Source organism: Malassezia vespertilionis, chromosome 3 (genome assembly GCF_029542925.1).
Source record: "Malassezia vespertilionis chromosome 3, complete sequence".
In the NCBI taxonomy this organism is placed as follows: domain Eukaryota; kingdom Fungi; phylum Basidiomycota; class Malasseziomycetes; order Malasseziales; family Malasseziaceae; genus Malassezia; species Malassezia vespertilionis.
Genome location: NC_079249.1, coordinates 179,710 through 199,741, shown reverse-complemented (window position 1 = coordinate 199,741; position 20,032 = coordinate 179,710). Strand labels below are relative to the sequence as shown.

At 56.8% G+C, this 20,032-nt stretch overlaps 8 protein-coding genes across 8 annotated transcripts; 2 read left to right on the top strand and 6 right to left on the bottom strand.

Annotated features, from left to right (window-relative positions):
* Window positions 1-35: 35 nt before the first annotated feature.
* On the bottom strand, window positions 36-4,993 carry TOP3 (DNA topoisomerase; the record flags this gene model as incomplete). The annotated part of the gene is made up of 6 exons (XM_056206414.1): window positions 36-2,235; window positions 2,631-2,709; window positions 2,836-2,915; window positions 2,994-4,858; window positions 4,885-4,937; window positions 4,966-4,993. The coding sequence occupies 6 exons, from the start codon at window positions 4,991-4,993 to the stop codon at window positions 36-38; spliced, it is 4,305 nt and encodes a 1,434-aa protein (XP_056062389.1).
* Window positions 4,994-5,042: 49 nt separating this feature from the next.
* Window positions 5,043-6,190, bottom strand: MVES1_001570 (methylated diphthine methylhydrolase; the record flags this gene model as incomplete). Its single annotated transcript, XM_056206413.1, has 2 exons — window positions 5,043-5,439; window positions 5,466-6,190. The coding sequence occupies 2 exons, from the start codon at window positions 6,188-6,190 to the stop codon at window positions 5,043-5,045; spliced, it is 1,122 nt and encodes a 373-aa protein (XP_056062388.1).
* A 294-nt stretch (window positions 6,191-6,484) lies between these two features.
* On the top strand, window positions 6,485-7,078 carry SPO11 (endodeoxyribonuclease; the record flags this gene model as incomplete). The annotated part of the gene is made up of 2 exons (XM_056206412.1): window positions 6,485-6,489; window positions 6,607-7,078. The coding sequence occupies 2 exons, from the start codon at window positions 6,485-6,487 to the stop codon at window positions 7,076-7,078; spliced, it is 477 nt and encodes a 158-aa protein (XP_056062387.1).
* A 307-nt stretch (window positions 7,079-7,385) lies between these two features.
* MVES1_001568 (uncharacterized protein) lies at window positions 7,386-8,279 on the bottom strand (the record flags this gene model as incomplete). Its single annotated transcript, XM_056206411.1, has 1 exon — window positions 7,386-8,279. One exon carries the CDS (start codon window positions 8,277-8,279, stop codon window positions 7,386-7,388), a length of 894 nt encoding a protein of 297 aa, XP_056062386.1.
* A 79-nt stretch (window positions 8,280-8,358) lies between these two features.
* On the bottom strand, window positions 8,359-10,515 carry ATM1 (Iron-sulfur clusters transporter atm1, mitochondrial; the record flags this gene model as incomplete). Its single annotated transcript, XM_056206410.1, has 1 exon — window positions 8,359-10,515. The coding sequence occupies one exon, from the start codon at window positions 10,513-10,515 to the stop codon at window positions 8,359-8,361; it is 2,157 nt and encodes a 718-aa protein (XP_056062385.1).
* Window positions 10,516-10,714: 199 nt separating this feature from the next.
* On the bottom strand, window positions 10,715-12,838 carry GAT1 (Sodium- and chloride-dependent GABA transporter 1; the record flags this gene model as incomplete). Its single annotated transcript, XM_056206409.1, has 1 exon — window positions 10,715-12,838. One exon carries the CDS (start codon window positions 12,836-12,838, stop codon window positions 10,715-10,717), a length of 2,124 nt encoding a protein of 707 aa, XP_056062384.1.
* A 225-nt stretch (window positions 12,839-13,063) lies between these two features.
* ARL1 (Arf GTPase arl1) lies at window positions 13,064-13,698 on the top strand (the record flags this gene model as incomplete). The annotated part of the gene is made up of 4 exons (XM_056206408.1): window positions 13,064-13,152; window positions 13,181-13,242; window positions 13,271-13,352; window positions 13,380-13,698. 4 exons carry the CDS (start codon window positions 13,064-13,066, stop codon window positions 13,696-13,698), a joined length of 552 nt encoding a protein of 183 aa, XP_056062383.1.
* Window positions 13,699-13,955: 257 nt separating this feature from the next.
* Window positions 13,956-19,898, bottom strand: MVES1_001564 (uncharacterized protein; the record flags this gene model as incomplete). Its single annotated transcript, XM_056206407.1, has 1 exon — window positions 13,956-19,898. The coding sequence occupies one exon, from the start codon at window positions 19,896-19,898 to the stop codon at window positions 13,956-13,958; it is 5,943 nt and encodes a 1,980-aa protein (XP_056062382.1).
* Window positions 19,899-20,032: the final 134 nt, after the last annotated feature.

The following is a 20,032-nucleotide window of genomic DNA, read 5'->3' as shown; positions in this document are numbered from 1 at the left end:
TAGTACAAGTTTGTATTCCTCTAGACACGACTACACTATCCAGCCAAGTCCATGCCATGTCGCGCCGGCGTAGCATTGTCATCCTGGTACGCCTTGTGCTCCGTGCCGGGTTGCGCGCGTGCTGCGCCGGCCAAAGAAAGCGATTCGAAATCATCCACCGTGTCGGCCTTCGCCGCATGGTGATGCAAGGGCATGTCGCTTTGCACGCCCAATGCGGACCGGAGTCGAACCACTTCCTCGCTTAGGTCGTGCAGCGCTTGGTCGCGCCGCTCGATCCGCCGCTTAAGCCGCACGAGGTATTCGTTGCTGTGGCGAAGCAACAATACTTTAGCAATTGCGCGGTTCGCTTCGTGCGCCTGCTCTGGCGACAAGGACGCCAAGCTTGACTTGGCACCCTCCCTGCTGGCGTCGCCTCCCTCGAAAGAAACGGTGTCTTCAAACCCTTCCGTTACTTGGTCCTCTTTGGTGCCGTCAGGGCCCAGCACGGAGCCGCCCGGGGCGTTCTCGTCGAGCACAATCATCGGCAAGAGACAGCGCAGCTCGTCAAAGCAGTGCTTCAACGAATCGCGGCGTTTCTGCTCCGCAGCCTTGTGCGAGGAGCGGCGCTGGTCAAGGCCGCCGGTACCAACGCGACGCAAGTTCATCCACGCATGTCGGTCCTCGGACGAGAGGCCACCGGGGAGAATTGGCTTGGGCACATTGCCCGCTGCGCCATGGTAAAATAGACCGGGCCGCGCATGCGATGCGTTCATCAGTGCAGACGCTGCGACTGCATTCACTGCGGCGGACTGCGACGGATAGGTACCCTGCTTGTACTGAGGATACATATCCGCGGGCGGTGGCGTGCTAAGCGAGGCGGATCTGCTGATATGCATCGATTCATTGTGCTCAGGGTGGATGGGCGCTGCTTGTGGGGATCGGTTGTTCATAATTCCAATAATTGCGCCGGGCGTAACGGGTTTTTGCGGAGACTGCTGGGCATTGCCGCCCAGGTTCACGGGAGACGGGCTGTGGGTATAGCCAAGACTGCCTTCGTTCGTGTCAAAGTTGCTCCGCAAGTGATTGCTCGAAGTGGCCACTGTACTGCGCAAACCTTCCTCGCTCAACTTACCCCGCGAGCGGCTCTGTTTCACATTGCCACGCGAAGAGACGCGGTCAAACACGCCCATGGAAATCGGTGAGAATGCGCCGGGCATTGTCATCCCGCTCGTCTCCTGCATGGTGCTCGAGAGAGACTCAAGTGCGCCAAGGGATGGCGAGGCGTGCGGCGCGCCTGCATCGCGTTTCTTTGCGTTCGTCATACTGCCCGGGGTATTTGCTTGCCACACGGAAACGGACCCTGCGCCGATAGGCTCCACCTTCGGGCTTTGCGCCGGCTTCATCAATGGCGACGGCCGTACCTTGCTTGCTTTTCCCTGGGACGCCGAGCTGCGGTTGCGTCTGTTGTGCTTGCGCTCGGGGCGCAGTGCGGGGGATACGCTGGTGCTCGCCACGTAGTTTTCTCCCACAGAGCTCGGGAGAGAGACGGTGCTGGCGTCGTGGTGAGTGTAGGGAGATCCATGGACGAGATTATTTGGCGGGGCTCCAGAGATGCTCGAAATTAGGTCCTGCTGGAGGAGCAATTGGTCGGACTCATGCATGCCGTATACGTTGCCGTGTCCCGAAGTCTGCGGCTGCAATGCCGGCGACGTGAGCGGCGACAAAAAGTCGTTGGTGCTTGTACTGCTTATGGTAGAGAACACACTGGCAGGCGTGATGGCGGTAGTATCCAGAGGCGGTGCATATGCCTTTGGTTCGTTGACACCGTGAAACATATTCATCGGCTGAGGGTGCGACGAGGCGTGTTTCTCCGCATGGCCCATAAATTGGGGATGAGAAGAGCGCGATACGTGCATGTGGGAGTAAAGAGGGTTTGCGTCCGCGACACCTTGCTCGTTGTACGAAGCGCCCAGCATCATTTCTAGCTGGTTGATCGGATAACTGTCGGGGCGCATGCCGTGGTTGTGCATTACTTCTCCTTGCATATTAACATGCATACCACTCTCAGCCCCAAGATGCTCATGCCCAAGCATGTTCATGCTCGACTTCTCGTTCTGGAGCTCTTTCGGGAGACCCGAGCGCTGTGCGATGAAATGGTGCAAGTCGTCCAAGTTCGACGAAGGTATACTTGAGTACTCATGATTATATTCGAGCGAATCAATAGCAGGGTAGTTGTTTTCTGCACGCGCAGCCATACTATACACAGCAATCAGCGCTCCGAGGCAACAACGTTTTGTGTGCGCGACTGCTGGCCGAGCAGAGACGAAACGAGAGTGACTGGAAGCCTATGACCGCACGACGATTCGGCCGGAAGCCGCCATAATTTCCGCCTATAGATTTCTTGCGTTCCTGAATCACGAACGGTGGAAACTTGTGTCAGCACAGACGATTCATTAATTCGAAACATACCATTCGTGCGCCCAATGTCCCGGCTCGTGACAGTGAAAGCATGTGGACGCTTCGCCGCGCGCTTTTTTGCGCCGTGGCTGCGCTGGCGCAGCGCCACGTCGTTTCCTGCCGCTACTTGGTGCGGGCGCGTCGGTGGCCCATGCAAAAAAACGGCATCTAGTGTAAGTAGAAGGAATACATACTTTGCGCGCTGGCTTTCTTTGGGGCAGCAGTAGAAATAACGGCCCGCATTGTCTCCCGTGCGCGCTTGGAGCTTCTTGGCTGTCAAATCACACGCGCAGCGAGGCAAAGCAGGGTCTGTTTGGGCGGTGCGGGATGTATTGGGTCTGGAGGACGAGCGCGGGGCGTTGTTGGTTGCGGGGGGCGTAGAGCACCACAGGAAAAAACCACATCCGTCCGTCTCATTTGCGCACGCCCAGTAGGGGCGTGCTTGCGCGCTGGGCCTGCTGTGCTGTATGGCAGGCGTGCTACAGTGGCATAGAATTGGTTCAGGGGACGCCGAAGGCACGGGTGCCGCGCGCGAAACTTGTCTTGAAAGCACAGACGGCACTCTGCACTCTGCGCCTTGCTCCAGCGCGCCGGGTATCGCAGCGCTCTCTCTTGTGCCGTCTAAAAAGCCACTGACACTTTGGCAGATGGTTGAAAAATTGTCTTTGATGGACATGAAAATGGACTTGTACTCGCTCATGCTCTCTTGCACAGTGGCGTCGCGAGTAAGTGCGGCAGAGGCAACAAGGTCCAGCTTTTCTTCTGTCGCGCGCCGCAGCATCGGCTGACAAAGGTGCTTGCTAGCGTCCATTTTCCCATACCCTTCGACGAGACCCATTCCCAATGTCGACGGAATTAAATAGTGAACCTTGCCCTGCTTTTGCCGCATGACATACTGGCGGTCGATCACCTTGCGTATATGCTCTGCTATCGTCGCGTCTGTGCCGATCCCATTCTTGTCCATGAGACTGACCAAGTCCGCTTCGGTCAAGAGCTGCGGCCGCGTCGTCGTGCCTTTTTTCATCTCGCACACCGTCGGCCTAAACTGCTGGCCCTGTGCAAAGTCTGGCATCGCCTTGTCTTTCCAGGATTCGTACGTGAATATGTACAGGTAGTTGAGCGCCTTGACAATCGTGCCCGATGCATGGAACTGCTCGTCGCCCAGTGTAATGTCCACGGCAGACTCTACGCCTTCCGCGTCGGTCGCACAGGAACCGAGAAACCGGCGTGTTACGTAGTCGTACACCTTCTTTTCGTCGCCTTGGAGCCCGTTGGCATGCATAGTGGGATGGATGGGGGGGTGCGCCTTGTCGTTTTTGCCTCCGTTGCGGGGAGTTTGGAAGCGCACTTTTTCGGTTGGTGTGCCTTGCATCGAGTCAAGTAGCTGCAAGGCCAGCGCGCCCCACGCAGTATCGCTGGCCTGCTTCTGGAGCAGAGCGGCGAAATCAAACTGCTTATCGTACTGGTCTGTTTCTGTGCGTGGATAAGACAAAAGTCCACGCTGGTAAAGCGCTTCTGCTACATCCAGCACGCGCTTCGGCGCCATGCCAAAAAGTCGCGACCCGCTCTTTTGCAGCTCGACCGTGGTCAGCGGCGTGGGCTTGCGCTTGGTCACCGGACGTTCCGTTGTTTTTGTCACAGTAGCAGCTCCCGCATCACGACAGCGCTTGTGCAGCGTTTGTACAATCCGCTCCTCAAACAGGTGCTTGCGCGCCCAGTGAAACGCGACGTTGCCGAATTGCGGCACACGGTACTGGATATCAATGTACCAGAATGGCTCAGGCAGAAAAGCCTGCACTCGTTTGTAGTGATCTACGACAAACCCAAGCGTGGGAAACTGGCACGGGCCGTAGCTGATCAACATGCCGTCCAACGCCGTCAACGTTCGACCAAGCGCGTTGGTTTGCAGGCGCGTAAAGGCAGCGCCTGCGCGCAAGTCAATCTGCTGCCGCGCCTCGACGGCGTACGCGGCGTTCATGTCCAGTTCCACGGGCGTACGCACCGCGTGCTGGATTTGGCCGGGTATCAGAGCACTAAATCGCGCGCGTTGAACGCGAAGTGCAGGCCGCGCGGCGCGGCAATGCTGTACAATTTCGTGACCGATTTGCTCGCCTTCCCGATCACAATCTGTCCATATCATAAGCATGTCGGCTCGCTGCGCTTCGCGCGTCAAATTCTGCGCAAGTTTCTGTGCATCCTTGGTGATTCGTAGGAATGTGGGCGCGGTAAACAGGGCAGAGGGCTCGCATTTGCCCCACTTGTACTCGTCCGGGAATTCGAGCTCCATCATGTGCCCACGCACAGATGTAAATGTCATTTCTACATCGATCTGCGCATTGCGTGCACCGGCACCACCGAGGACTGCGCGGGGTAAGCGGTAGGGAAAGTCATAGTTCCTGCAATATTTATCGCGTCCTTCTCGCTGCTGTTAATGTTGCGCTCGCGTACATTTGCAAATGCGCCGCCAGATAAAATCTGCGCAATGGACTTGGCAATGGATGCTGGCGTTAATTTGTTGTTGCGACGTACGTTTTTCAGCTACGCACAGTACGCGCATCTTACGCCATGGCCAGTGGAGAAGGTGCACAACAACACGATTACTAAAGCTACGCCCACGCCCACACCCGCAGCGTCGCGTCGTAGAAGGAGCAGCTATAGACCAAGTCCTCGTCGGGGTTCGTTTGGAGCATTCCCCGTTCCCAATCGCACCCATATGCAATACTGTTGTGTGCATCAAAGTGGCACACAACCTCCATAGCCTCCGCAGCAGGCTGTGTATCCTGCAATACTTGAAATCCCCCGTGCATGCAGCCCAGTAAAATCGTGTCGGGGCGTGTCGGATGCCACTTGGTCCGCCATATCCCCCCACCCACCTCCGTTTCACTTACGGGCCGCTGTGTGTTGCGTGCGTCAAAAATGCGCAGCTTCTCATCGTAGCTACCAACGGCCCAGCAGTGCTGCCGGAACGCATGACTTTGAATCGAAGTGACGCCGCCCTGAAAACTAGAGTCAGTAGAGTGCGTACGTACCACTTTGTTGTGGAAAATGTAGTTGGGCGCGCTCCGTCGTGCATCGGCTGGCGCAGGTCCCAGCCGCGCAATGCTAGATCGTCGCCTCCGCTCCAAACTACGGCGCCATTGCTCCAGCAGTCCCATGCGGCGATCCACGACTCATACTCATGCGCAAGCCACGACTCAAGTCCAAGAGGAATTCCATTTTTTGTCCCAGCGTGGACACTCGGCACGGTGACCAGCTTGCCGTTGCTTTGGCTGCAAATTAGGCGCGCATCGGCGCGTGTGCAGGTCTCTTCAAACGGAGCGCGGTCCGACCAGTCTAAGCTCAAACAAAGTGCATTTTCCCCATTCATCTGCCAGGTGTCATGCGTCGTAAATTGCAGCTCGGTTGCTTTTTCGAGGCGATGCAAGGTAATGTGCCCCGTAGCATCGGCAATGCCCAGCAGCCCCAGCGCATGCTCAGGATTCGCGCTGCCGGCAAGACACCATTTTGTATCGAGAATCGCCGCGCCCGAGACTGCGGCAAGCACTTGGCAGTGCAAGCCGTCTTCGTCGCGGACGGCTCGATGTAAGCAGCAGCGGCCACGCCGTGAATACGAAGGACTCGCTGCATCTGTCTCTGTGTCTTGGTCTACTTGGTAAGTGGATACTGCAAATGTGTACGGTAGCAACGGATGCGACTCGACCGAGTCGGCAGAAAGCTCTGTCGATTCCACATAGAGGCTCGGCGGCTGCCGCATGGTGGCAAGAGCCATGTGGAGGTGCTATGTGGAGGCATGGTGCGGGGTGCATCCTACACTGTTCCTGTCATGCTTCCGCCGTGGGAGGTAGCAAAGTGGGTCGCCGCGGCAAACTTATTGCAGTACACGTGAGGAGGCATGTGCAAGGATCGAGCACTTTTCGCGCGCTTTTCTTCGCGGAGTCCAAGCCGCGGAGCATGCGTACACAATGCACCTTGCCGCGCCGCGCGCAAAACAACAAGGCACGACAGTCAAGTGGGAGTTCCCTGCAAAGAGCCAAAAGCGAATATGTCAATGGGGTACGTTTTACAATGCTAATAAAAGCACAACTTTTCGGGGTGCTGCGACATATCCACGCGGCGCTGCACACAGGCACCACTAGTACGATTCGGTGCGTGGTTTTCGGCTGACATTAGCGACCTCTATTATCGCGATCCGGCGCTGTTTGAGTCGCAGAGAATGGTCACGTCTCTGGTCCATCGAATCAGCGTGACGCTGCGCAGTCCACGGTCCGTGCTGGGCGTGTGTGCGTCGCCAAGCGGACTTGTGATGGGGCCAGTCTACTTTGTGCACCATACCAAGCGCGGCGGCGAGAATACATGGGAGAAGTTTATACCCGATCCAGGGAGTGTGCGAGAAGTGCACACGTCTGCCGAATGGGTGCTCGTCGTGGAGAAGCACGCCGTGTACCAAACACTACAGACCTCCCACTTTCTCGAGCAGGGTCTCGTGTACGGAATTACTGCGCCCGGCGCGCTCGTCACAGGCAAAGGCTACCCCGACCTTGCCACACGATGGATGCTGCGGGAACTTGCACAAAAAATGCCTTCTCCACACATCCTCTTCCTCCTCGATGCGGATCCACACGGCGTCGATATTTTTCGGTAGGCTGGCAACGTACTCACACCAGGACATACTGGGAAGCACTGGGAGGCGTACAAGGAGAGGTGCATTGGATTGGGCTACGCACGGAGCAGTGGCTCCGCTACACTACATCGTCGCTCGCCGCTGTACAACTGACCGAGGCCGACCGGAAAAAGGCGTGGGATGTGCTCCAAAAAAAGCGACTTCCACCCATGTGCCGTTATGAGTTGGCCGCGCAGCTACATGCGGGGTATCGATGCGAGCTGGAAGTGCTGTGCACGCAGCAGACATTGCTGGGCTTCATATTTACGCATATCGCACGCATCCTCGCTCAGGACGCAGGAACGCCAAGCGGGCGGTACACGGAGAAGACGGCAACGGCAATCACAGTGCCTAGGATGCCGCCGGCAAGAACGTCGGTCGGGTGGTGTTTGTAGTCCATCAAGCGGCTCATAGCAATGTAGCATGCAGCCATGATCGGAAGCAACGGAAGCGCAAGCGCACAAATCAGAGACGTGCGTGGCTTGGTAGAGTCGGTGCCACTCACATTTGTCTCCTCAGCAACGTCGCTGCCACGCTCTGTGTCGCTTTCCGCGGCAAGCTCGAATGTATTGTACTGCGCCTGGGCGATGCTGCGCATGACCCCTTGCATCGTGCAGCGAATATAGAGGGCTAGGTAAACCAGTCCAGAGAATGCACAGCTCGAGTGACCGCTGGGGAAGCTTTTGAAACCGTCCACGATGGTGTGGGACCAAATATCGGCGGTGCACACGGCGTCGGTGACAAGCGTACTATGATACACGCCGTGTGACGGCGGTTTCAGAACGTGCGGCTTGCACCGTGCGAGAAAATCAGGCCGCGGCCGGCCAACCCAGAGCTTGATTGTGTTGGACATGCTCGCGGTGATACTCACTGCAAGGAACAGGCCTAAAAGGCCGACATTCAGCTGGGAGAGCGGCCGTTTCTGCAGGAAGGAAAGGGCTGCAATGCACAGTGCGGGAAGGAAGCACGAGTAAATAAACAACTGGCGTTCCGTGACATGCTGCTGTTTCGCATGGGGGTGCTGGATATTGATATCGTCGACGCTAAACTGCTGACGGAAACCGTACGTCGCCAAACCTATGTGGCGGAAGTACACGACCATCACAGCCAACAAGATCCAATCAGAGACGCGGTACACACACGCTGCATTGCGCGAGAGAAGAGGGGCAAGCCGCTCTACCATCGTGCGGCGCCGGTCGGTCGGCAGGGCCGGGGCGGACATGGGAGCAGGAGGAAACAATGGCAGGATTTATGCACGGAGTCTATGCATCGGATTTATGTGCTATGGTCGGTGCGCTGCCGGCGCGACGCTCGGGTGCATGCTGGGTTTTTTCGCGCGCCCCTGCATCCACATTGTCGTACGTTTGCGCCGCTTGCGTTTCGGCACGGACGCTCGTGACCTGTGCGTTCCACAAATTATAGTAGGCGCCATGGATAGCCATAAGCTGATCGTGGCTTCCTTGCTCGGCGACGCTGCCGCCGGCAAAGACAAGGATCGTATCCGCATCTTCGACCGTACGCAAGCGATGCGCAATAAAAACAGACGTGTGCTGCAAATCATTCAGCAAGGCGTTCACATTGCGCATCAGCTCCGTTTCGGTTTCTGAATCCAGCGAAGAGGTAGCCTCGTCAAAGAACAAGATATCTGGGTTCTTGAGCAAGAGACGCGCTATTGCCAAGCGCTGCTTCTCTCCTCCAGATATCATAAGTCCACGCTCGCCAACCTTTGTCTCGTACCCTTGCGGCAAACTCCCAATAAACTTGTCGATTCGTGCGAGCCGCGCTGCTTGCATAACTTCTTCGTTCGAAGCACTCAGCCTGCCGTACCGCAGATTCTCCCAAATCGTATCATTAAAAAGGGGCGTCTCCTGCGGCACGACACCGATGGCAGTCCGCAAACTCTCAAGCGACACCTCACTGATCCTTTGCCCGTCGATGTATATCTCGCCGCTCTGAGGCTCAAAGAAGCGGAAGAGGAGGCGGAAGATGGTCGACTTTCCGCTGCCACTTGGCCCTACAATTGCAGTCTTGTGTCCTGCGGGAATAGTAAACGAGCAGTTTTGCAAAATGGGGCGGTCTCGGTAGTAGCCAAATGTCACGTTTTCGAAGCGGATCTCGCCGCGCGGCACAGCCAGCGGCGGAGCGTTCGCCTTGGCGTCAATCGCCGTGGGCTGCGCCTGGAGCTTGAAGAGCGATTCCATGTCCGTCAGACTCTGCCGCAGATCGCGGTACACTGATCCCAAAAAGTTGAGCGGGAGCGAGAGCTGGAACACGAGCTGGTTGACCATGACAAGATCGCCCACCGTCATAGTCCCTTGCGCGATGCCTTGTGCGGCCATGTACATCATCAAGGTCAGGCTCGTGGAGAATATAACGTTTTGTCCGGTATTCAGCGCGGCAAGACTCGTCGCGATCCGGACACTCGCTTTTTCGTAGTCCTTCATCGCGGCGTCGTACTTAGCAATCTCGTGCGACTCGTTGTTAAAGTACTTGACCGCCTCGTAGTTTAAAAGCGAGTCAAGACTCACCGTCGCTGCGCGCTGATCAGCGGCATTCGCCTGGCGCCGGAATTGAGTGCGCCAGCTGGTTGTGCGGATGGTAAAGTAGGCGTAAGCAAGCATCGTAGTGCCGGCGACGGCCGCAAACGATGGTCCGTACTTGTATGAAAGTACGCCGCACACCAGTGAAATCTCCAGCGCAGTGGGAACAATGTGAAAGACAATAGAAGAAAGGAGGAAGCTAATGCCTTTGGTTCCGCGGTCAATCGCACGCGTCACTCCGCCCGTTTGCCGCGAAAGATGCCAAGCAAGGTCCATGTGCATCAGATGTGTGAATACATTGCCCGCAATCGTGCGGATCGAGCGCTGTGCGACGTTTGCAAATATAGCATTGCGAAGTTCGGAAAAGGCTGACGCGCCGATGCGCGCAAGGCCAAAGCCCAGAATCGATGCGCCGGCAACAACCCAAATCGTGCGTGGATTGCTCGCGTCGAGCGGCTCAGAAAATGCTTGGGTTATGTCATCAACAACGGACTTGAAAAAGAAAGGAACCTGGATATTGAGGAGCTTTCCCGCAATGAGCAATGATACGGCAAACAAGACACGCACCCTGGTGCCTTTGTTGGATTTCGGCCACACATAGGCAAGCAGCTTTTTAATGATGGTCCAGTTATCCATTTCATCCTTACTCTCAGAGCCCTTTTCGCCGTTCGGCTGGGCGGGCGTGCTAGGTGCTGTCTTGTTGGCCATGTCTTGGAAATGACGCGCATGGACCGCAATCGGCACGGCCATAGAGGAAATTGCGTTCGGCGCAGTGCGCAGCATGCTTGCACCCATAGATCGCACCGGAGACACATGCCGTACAATCGGCTGGCACACGCGCGCCGCACCGCGCACCCCGAACCCCGTCCACACTCGCATGGCAGAATGTCGGAGCGTGGAAAGTGGAGCGCAGTGCCCTGGTCACATCAGATCACGTGCGAGTGCAGGGGCCTCTAGGCCTGTGCCTTGCTGGTTCGGCAAGTGGCATTCTCCATTCATGTCCATCTACTGTCCTATTCTTACAAATACATACCACATAATATACAACAGTATCACTGGCCTCACAAGATACAAGCGGCTAGTCTTTAGTCTTTGTAGTACTCCCGGCGCTGCGTCCTTTGACAGCAGCATTCTTTGAGCGCGCCGCGTCGCGATTATTCGCTCCTCCAGTTCTGTTGCGCTTCTTAATCACGTCCGTCTTCAAAGAGAGAGGGCGCATGACTCCGTGCAGTCGCTGGAAAAGGCCACACGCATTGCACATTGCGTTGCCGTCTGCATCGCGGCGCCAAAGAGGCGTGGTGGTAGTTTGGCAGTTGGAGCACACAGTTGGAGCGCTGTCGCTCAGATTGCCCGCCGAGCTCGAAGTGGAGTTCTCGCCGATGCCCACGAGCATTCGGTGCGCAGGACTGGAAAGCCGCGAGCCATCGCAAGAAGTGCCCGCAGCATCGCTGCTGTCCATCGAGCCAGAGACGGAAGGATTCCCGTTCGCAATGTTTGGCGACGCCATGGGGTTAAACATGGATGCATATTGCATCGATCCATAGTGCATCTCTGGCATCTGCCTCGGTGACGGCAAGCCCCCCAGATCCAGGTTTGCTGCGTTAGCCATGCCAAAGTCAGCGCCATTGTTCAGCGGCATGGTATGCTGCGCAAACGCATTGCTCGGTGGAAATATGTGCTGCGACAGGAGCTGGGCAGGGTCCAGATGCATGTAGTTCGACGGCATGGCGTTTGGCGCGCCGATCGGGCCGCTACATGGGCTGTCGTGGGAATTGACGTACACCATATTCGGCACGGAATGCATGGCTGTATTGCTTGGCGCACGCGAAAGATTACTCGCGTTCTCCACAAATAATGGGCTTTGGCTTGTGCGCCGGTCTTGCATAAAGGCCATGTCGTGTTGCGGCGGGGGATTTGCGGGCGGTAGATTGACGGGAAAGCCAAACAAGGAAGATGGCAGGTACTGCACCAGTTCCGGCGTAAACGTCGCGGGCGTTTGACGCGACAAACCCGCGGCAATACGCTGGTCTGCAGTTGTGGGAGCGCGAAGGCCTGCAATGGGGGAAGCGTCGCGGAATGGACGCTTTCTTGAATTCGTAGAGCGCATATCGGCGTGCTCGTCGATCAAGTTCTGCGTTACTCTATTCCGCGGGCCGCGCGACTCGCTGCGCTCGCGTACTTTGTGGTCGAACGAGGTCTTGCGCACGAGGCGAGGAAGGAAACCGTACTCGGGGTGCTGGTTCGCCTGGTGACTCACATAGTCGTCAATGCCAGGCACGCTGTCGAGATGCAGGTCAAGTCCATAAAAGGCGTCCTCGCGCTCGCGGCTTTGCATTGCACCATGACGCCGTGAACTCATTTCAAGCATATGCTGCGCATGCTCCTCTAGCGGGGATGCCGCAGTCCACGGCTGCGAGCTATTGTCAAAAAGGTTGTGGAATGCGTCGCGCTCAAACGAGTGCATCAGGCGCTGGCGCGATGCGGAGCGCAGTTTTGGCGCTCCTTGCTGGGACTGAGCAAAGAGCACACTCTTGTTGGGTGCGCCTTGCGGCATGGAGTTGTACAGTTGCATGAAAAGATCGTCATTGTTTACCTGCGAAGTAGGCGCAGGCTCGTTGAAGAGATCAAATATAGCCGGGTCTTTAAGATCCAGACCGCCGGCAAGGTCCATGTTCGGCGCCATCATCAGTTCATTGAATGCTGAGGCATGCGGTGAAGGTGTGCTGCTCACATCATCAATAGTATCAAGCAGCGCGGTCTGTTCTTGAAACGTGGTACGGTCCTTAAACATACTATTGCGCGAAATGGATCGGTTCAATTGCGCGCGATCCACATCCATCATACTCACAGAACGGGAACGTGAGCGGCGTGCAAGACGAGCCAAAGGGGAAACACCGTGCGACATCATGGGGTACTCTGCCACTGGACGCACCGTCTTTTGTCGTCCGCGCGTCATTTCAGGAGCGTCGTCCTGCGGCGCACGATCCAAAGTGGTGTGCGACACAGCGTCGCATTGCTCCTCCATCGCTGACTCTTTTTCTTCGCGCTTGCGCCGCAGCGTAAGCGACATAAGACGCCAAGTCAGATTTTCCATGCGCGCCGCATTGGGTAGCTGCTCACGCTGTTTCGCATACATGCGCCACACTTGTGTGGCGAGCGGATCTTTCTTGGCCAATTCTTCTGGATCCGCAGACATACCCATCAGCGGGGGCGGTGATACCCCCTTGGGCGAAAACATCACTCTACAATAAACGTCGCAGTGCAAACGGCAGCTCGAGCATAGGTCGCCGCCAGGTTCCGGACGGTGCCACTAGCGCGCTCCGCGCAGCCAATCGCAACATGCGACAAACAGAGCACGATAAACACGTGACCAATAGTGTGCGGCGTGTGTTCGTGGTATAGCTCACCGTACGACGCACGGATCGGCATGGGCGTCACATTTTCGTCCTTGCTCGACAGAGTCTGGTTTTGGCGGCGTGATGTGCCGCTGCGCATTTTGATGCTTGGTCTGGACAGGTACGTGGCTACTGTGCGCTGATATCAGTGCGGGGAAGACGACAATTTTATACCGCTTGCAGCTTGGAAACGTCATTTCCACGATACCCAGTACGTGTTCTGCGCTGCTCACTGGAAGCGATCGGATTTAATGTTGAGTCTGTCGAATACAAAAATATCCAAATGCAAGTGTGGGATTTGGGCGGACAGTCGAGCATTCGGTACGTTGCAAGTGACACTAATAGCAGACCCTACTGGCGGTGTTACTTTGCCGATACAGCCGCAATTATTTATGTTGTTGATGCGACAGATGAGGAGCGTCTTCCAATTGCACGCAAGGAGCTACTTGCGATGCTGGCTGAGGAGGAGCTTACGGGGTGCAAGCTGTTAGTCTTTGCAAACAAGCAAGATGTGCCCGGCGCTTTGGACGAAGGCCAGGTGGGCGCTGCATTGGGGCTCAACGAACTGCGCGATCGGCAATGGAGTATTTTTCGCAGCAGTGCGAAAAATGGGACGGGGCTTCATGAAGGACTTGATTGGCTTGTCGAGGCATTGCGAAGTCATTGAGAGAGCCGCTGCATGAAAACCCTTTCCACGAGCCGAGCGTGAATGCTTTGTTGGGTGCCAAAGCGCACCACGTCTAAATCCAGCTGTATCTTTCCGTACAAAAAGGAGCTTGCAAGGTCACCTAAACTCTGCATGGGCAGCTTATTCGTACCTTGCAAAGATCTATTCAATGACCATAGCCTGCCCGTGCCGGCATGGAAAAATTCGACAATCTGTTACTGTAATAATTGCGCTCTACGGCTCCTTGCTCGCCAAGGTCAATCTATCACGACATAGCGCGACTTTAATGGGCGCTTCTTTGCCGCTGCCGATGTCGCACGAGGCGGCGCATCCTCGTGCTGCTTTCGCACGGGCGGATCGCCGTAGCCTACATTGCTGGGCGGCACAGTGCTCACTGCTTTGCGCGGTTTCGGCAACGCGGCTGGCGGAGCACTTGGCTTTGTAGGCAGCGCCGCACTTGGCTCCGTCTTGGGCGCTTTTGGCGGCGGAGGGAGCGCTGGTGGCGTGGCTTTGCCTTCGTCGCCGGCCTTTTTGTTGACCCACCGCTTCTGCTCCTTGTCGTAGTAGAACGAGGTCGCTTCGCCCAAATGCGCCTTCTTTGCGCCTTCTTTTTCAGCGGAATCACTGCTTGTACGCGAGCCAAGGAGACGGCCGAACCAGGAGCCGCCGCTGGGCTTTTCCTGCTTCTTCGGCTCTTCTTTGGGCTGGGAGGGCGCAGGAGGGGTCTCTTGCTTGGGTTTGCGCGGCGCATTGCCAAGACCGAGATCGTCGTCTTCAACGGGCGCAGGCTCTTTCGCATGCGGTGTAGGCTTGGAGGGCGGGATGGGAGCAGAAAAGACTGGCATTGGGTTGAGGATGCCGTCCTCTTCTACAAGCTGCTCATTCGGCTCGACCTTGTGGAACATGGGAGGCGGCTTGGGTTTGGATTCGTCTGTCTCTTGATCAGGCTTCTCGTCAATGGTGTCGAGACCTTCTTCAGAGGGATCCGCGATGGGATTTGAAGTGGACGAAGGCTCGGGTGCGGGGACTTGAGCAGGATACTCAGGTTCCGCATTTGGGGCCTGTAAAGCGTCTTGGGCATCCTGTTGGGCATCCTGCGCGCCCGGGTCCTGCTTTTGAGCTTGATCCTGAGGCTCCTGCTGGTCGGGCTGCGGATCGGATTGCTCGCCGTACTGCTGGTCGTGTTCTTGACCATCGTACTGCTGATCGTACTCTTGGCCTTCATACTGCTGATCGTGTTCTTGACCATTGTACTGCTGGTCATACTCTTGACCATCGTACTGCTGGTCGTACTCTTGGCCTTCATACTGCTGATCGTGTTCTTGAGCTTCATACTGCTGGTCATATTCTTGACCATCGTACTGCTGGTCATATTCTTGACCATCGTACTGCTGGTCGTACCCCTGGCCTTCGTACTGCTGGTCGTACTCCTGGCCTTCATACTGCTGGTCATACTCTTGACCATCGTACTGCTGGTCATATTCTTGACCATCGTACTGCTGGTCGTACCCCTGGCCTTCGTACTGCTGGTCGTACTCCTGGCCTTCATACTGCTGGTCATACTCTTGACCATCGTACTGCTGGTCATATTCTTGACCATCGTACTGCTGGTCGTACCCCTGGCCTTCGTACTGCTGGTCGTACTCTTGGCCTTCATAGCCACCATAACTCGCAGCATAATGCTCGGCATTATACACATCGTCCTTGTGTGCATCCGTCTGCTCGTGCACATACTCCGCCTGCTCGTCGGCCACTTGAAACGCATCCAACTGCACTGAGCCAGACGGGACTTCGGGCGTAATAGCACTGTAATGCGTAAACGCACCGACCTTTCCAGCAGGTGCTTTATCTGCCTTTCCATTTTCTTCCCCTGCGATAAACTTGGTGAGCTTGCCTTCTAGAGCACCCCAAACACCATCGAGTGTAGGGCGCTGCAGCTTGCGGCCCACCCACGAATGAGAGTCACTTGTGCCGAGCTGTCGTCCCTCTATCTTGCTGGAAAAAGCCTGCAGTTCGGCAAGGAGGGCTGCACTGTACGCTAACGACTTGTTCGCCTTGCTTGCCGATGCAAGCGCGTGCGCATACGCCTTGGCCCTCGCCGTATCTGCCAACTCGTCAAACGTAGCTGCAAGCGCAAGTTTGTATGGCGCAAGCGCAGGAATACCGCCAAAAGCATCTTGTCCTTTGCGCACAGGTGTGAGCGACATTGCATACTCAAGTACCTCGGTCATGAGCAGCGTATCCATATCGTTGAGCAGCGTAGCAGCCTTGGCATCTGGCCTTGCACCGAGCAGCACAAAGTGTTGTGCATCGGCAAGCCATGCGCGGTGCTCGCCGGCGACAAGATAGCATACATGCGCCGCCTCGGGAAGGCTCGCATCCATCAGACTGTCGCCAATTGCTTTGATCACACCTCTATCCGCGCCCGCATGCTGATTCGACCAGATGGTCGCTACCGACTGGCGCCACTGGGCATGCTTGGCCTCGGGCGAGAGCGTCGAAGCACGCTCGTTGAATACACGTGCAATCTGCTCCGGCGTCTGGCGCGTGTACATGCCATAGGCAATCTTGAGACTCGTCCTGTCTTTGAGCATTGCGCCGTCAGCATGGTCGGCGCCGTCAAGCTCGTAGGCCATGAATGCGTCCATCACCTTGGACTGCGTCGAGATGTCCATCGACTGTGCAATGGCCATGGCGTGGGGCCACATGTGCTGCGCCACGGCGTACTCCACGGCGCGGCTGACCTCGCCTTGCTGAAGCATCGGCTGCAGCTCGTCGAGGAAGGGCTGGCGGAGCGTATACGTGCGCAATGGGCGCGACTTGGCAGATTGGGGCGTTTGTGCATAGGTCGGCACGGCAAACGCAGCTACTTCTGCAGTGTCCGTCTTGCCTTGGAGCATTGCAGCGATTTTGCTCACAAGCGCAGGGTCATTGCCAAACTCGCCATTGTGCTCGACAAGAAGGAGGAGGAGGCGCAAAAGGAGAATCTTGTCTTCGGTGCGCCGCCACTCTTCCACAGCATTATGCGCCGCTGAATTGCTGCCTTCGATAGAAAGGACTGATTTGCGCCGCAGGTAGCCGACACCGCTCGCCGCTTCGTCAATTTGGTCCTGTAGGTAGCTGACGACAGCGTCCTTCTTTTTCGCGTTTGTGCGCGAGCGCATGTCAAAGAGGGGGCCGGGAAACCTGTCCAGGTCGAGCGTGGAAAAGGTGCGTGTGCCAAGCACATTAGCAAGCTTGCGTACAGTAATTGTTTGCTGCTTGCGTGGCGCATCGTAGCCAAGTGCATCGCCTTGGGTCTTGCCGTGGGGGAAATGCGTGAGTAGTTGGCCGCCAATCGCAAAGCTAGCCAAGGGGACAGTGGCTTGCTTGCGTTCCTGTAGAGGATCATGTGCTTTGGAGCGCTGAGTACGCACGGGAGAGCGGAGCGGGGCGGTGCGCTTCTGAGGCGACGGTGTGGTGGAATAGAGGGCTTGGGGAGGAATTGGCTCGGAAAGGAGCGGCTCGTTCGGTCCGTACAGGGGTTGTTTGTACGCAGGCTCGTCGTACGCTGCTTCTTGCTCGTACGTCGGCTCTTGCTCGTGCACGGGCTCGTCGTATGTTGTTTCTTGTTCATACGCAAGCTGCTTGTACGCTGGATCCGCTTCGTGCGTTTCTCCTTCGTACGTCTCTCCTTCATACGCATCGCCTTCGTACGTCTCTCCTTCATACGCCTCTCCTTCATACGCCTCTCCTTCATATGTCTCTCCTTCGTACGTCTCTCCTTCGTAGGTCTCCCTTTCGTAGGTCTCTCCTTCGTAGGTCTCTCCTTCGTAGGTCTCTTCTTCATACGCCTCTTCTTCATACGCCTCTTTTTCTTGTGCCCCTCCGTCGTATGTCTCGCCGCCATACGCGGTATCATGGCCATCATACTGTGCGTCATACTCCCCTTCCAAAGGCTGCTCGCTCTGCAGATCATACTGCTCAGCACCTTCCTGATACGGAACGCCTGCTGCTTGCTCGTCAAACGCCTCGCCTAAGTCGTGCACACTATCGCGACGCTCAAAGTCGCCCTCTTGCTCAGACTCCTTGTCGGCAGGCATATCCCATGCATCCCATCCCTGGTCTTGCGTATCCTGCTCCAAGCCCCAAGCATCCGCCTCTGGCTCCGGCGCCAGTACTGGTACTGGTACTGGCATCGGCATCGGCTCCGGCACGGCTTTGGGGATCTTGCCTGAGCGCAGACGAGGCGTATGCCCTGCATTTGACTGCTGCGGCGCCGTTGAGTCTGTACGCTGCGCTTGAGGAGGCACGCTCTTGAGCGACACAGGCATCGGTGGCCGCTGCGCACGTTGCTGAGCAGGTTTCGTTGTCAAGCGCTGCGCTGGCGCTCCTTGCATGAGCGCAGGAACATGTTCGCCCCGGCCCCATGCATTGTCCTGAATTTCGTTCACTTGGGCAGGAGACGCAAGCCGTGCCTGTGCTGGCCGCTCGCACTTTTGTTGCACTTGTTTGTCCTGTTTAGGAGGCGTCTTTGTGTCAACTTTGGGCGGTGCGCGCACGTCTTTCAAAAGCGGCTCTTGTTTTGGGAGCATGCGAGAACCATGCTCGGGCAAGATGTGTTTTGGAGCCGTGCTTGGGTCTTGTTGTGCTTGGCGGGGTACAGAATTTTGAGGCGCACGTCGCTGAGGCGGACCTTGAGGCGGGCCGTGAAGCGCTTTCGGAGGGCTTTGGACTTTGTGGGGCGAAACTTGAGGTCGTTGCTCAGCTCCCTGCCTCGTTGGCACAAGCTCTGCGGCTTGCTCTGCTGGCGCCCCGGGCCATGGGTTAAATACGTCATGCTCTTTGCGCATTGGAGTGCGCGTAGTAGACTCTGGCCGTAGACGAAGCGGTTGCATGCGCGGCGGCTTTGTGGGCGATGGTGCAAATACTGGAGCGTGCGGCGCTGGCTGCGGTAGCTCACGCGGCTGCTCTTGCACCGGGTGATTCAGCGTTTGTGCCACATCTGGCGCATCCACACCGTACTGCTCCATTGCCGCATCCAATTCGGCATCGTACTGCGAAGGATCGAGGAACGCATCGGCCTCCGCATTGTACGCCTGCTCGTTCACATAATCGTAGTCGTCCGGCGCATTGTACTCGGTATTGTAGTTGTAGTCTTCTTGGTCAACAGATACGCCAAGTCCTTGGGCAGGTTTGTCCGACTCGAACCAGCCTTGCTGCGCATTGTAAGCATTTTTGTCCTGATCCCATTCAGGCTGCTGGCCGTACTGGTCGTATCCCGCTTGAGGATCGTACTGTTCCGCTTGAGGATCGTACTCTGCTTGGGGATCGTGCTCTGCTTGATGATCGTACTCTGCTTGGGGATCGTACTCTGCTTGAGGGTCGTACTCCGCTTGAGGATCGTACTGTTCCGCTTGAGGATCGTACTCCGCTCGAGGGTCGTACTCCGCTTGAGGGTCGTACTCCGCTTGAGGGTCGTACTCCGCTTGAGGATCGTACTGTTCCGCTCGAGGGTCGTACTCTGCTTGAGTGCCATAATGCGCCTGCTGATCGTACAACCCTTGGTCATACTCCTCAGCTTGAACATCGTACTCAGCCGCTTGTCCGTACTGCTCATACCCATCGTACTGAGTCTCGTCTTGACCAGTGCCTTGTTCCCAACGGTCCCAGCCCTCCTGCTCAGCAGGCTGATCCCAGCCAACGTCCTCTTGCAGCGGCACTTCACCATCGTTCCACTGACCTTTATGACCATATTGTGTATTCCATTCAGTCTGGTGACCCTGGTCATATTGCTCGACCCGGTGGTCTTTACCGTGTGCAGCACCGTACTGCTGAGTATGCTGCTCGTATTGCAAGCCTGCTGGTGCTCCTGCCTGTGCGTCATATTGCCCGTACTGTGGATCATCGTCCTCTGTGCCATGATCCCATTCGTCCCATTGCGGAGCGAGTTCATGGGGAGATTGCTTGTCGGCCCATGCTTGTTCCGGTGCATTCGGCTTTGACGCTTGCACAGGTAACGCAGTCACAGCACGTTCCGGCGCGTTATTCTGCACGGCATCTTTGATCGGCTCAAGCCATGTAGGCGATTTCGTCATGCCAAAGATGTCTACGCTTCCGCCCGTCGGCTCGCCAAACAGCGACGAAGCTTCGGCAACACTCGGCTGTGGCTGGTGACGCACTCTCGAAACGGGAGGTGGGCGTGCACGATGATGCTGCATCGCGCCGCGCGCCTGTGGCTGACGCGGTGCAGTGCGTGTGCGGTTTCCGGGCGGCTGCGCCATCCTTGTCGCCGACACAATAAGGCTGCACGGCGCGACGGGCGCAGCGTGTCGTGTGTCACGTGATATATGAA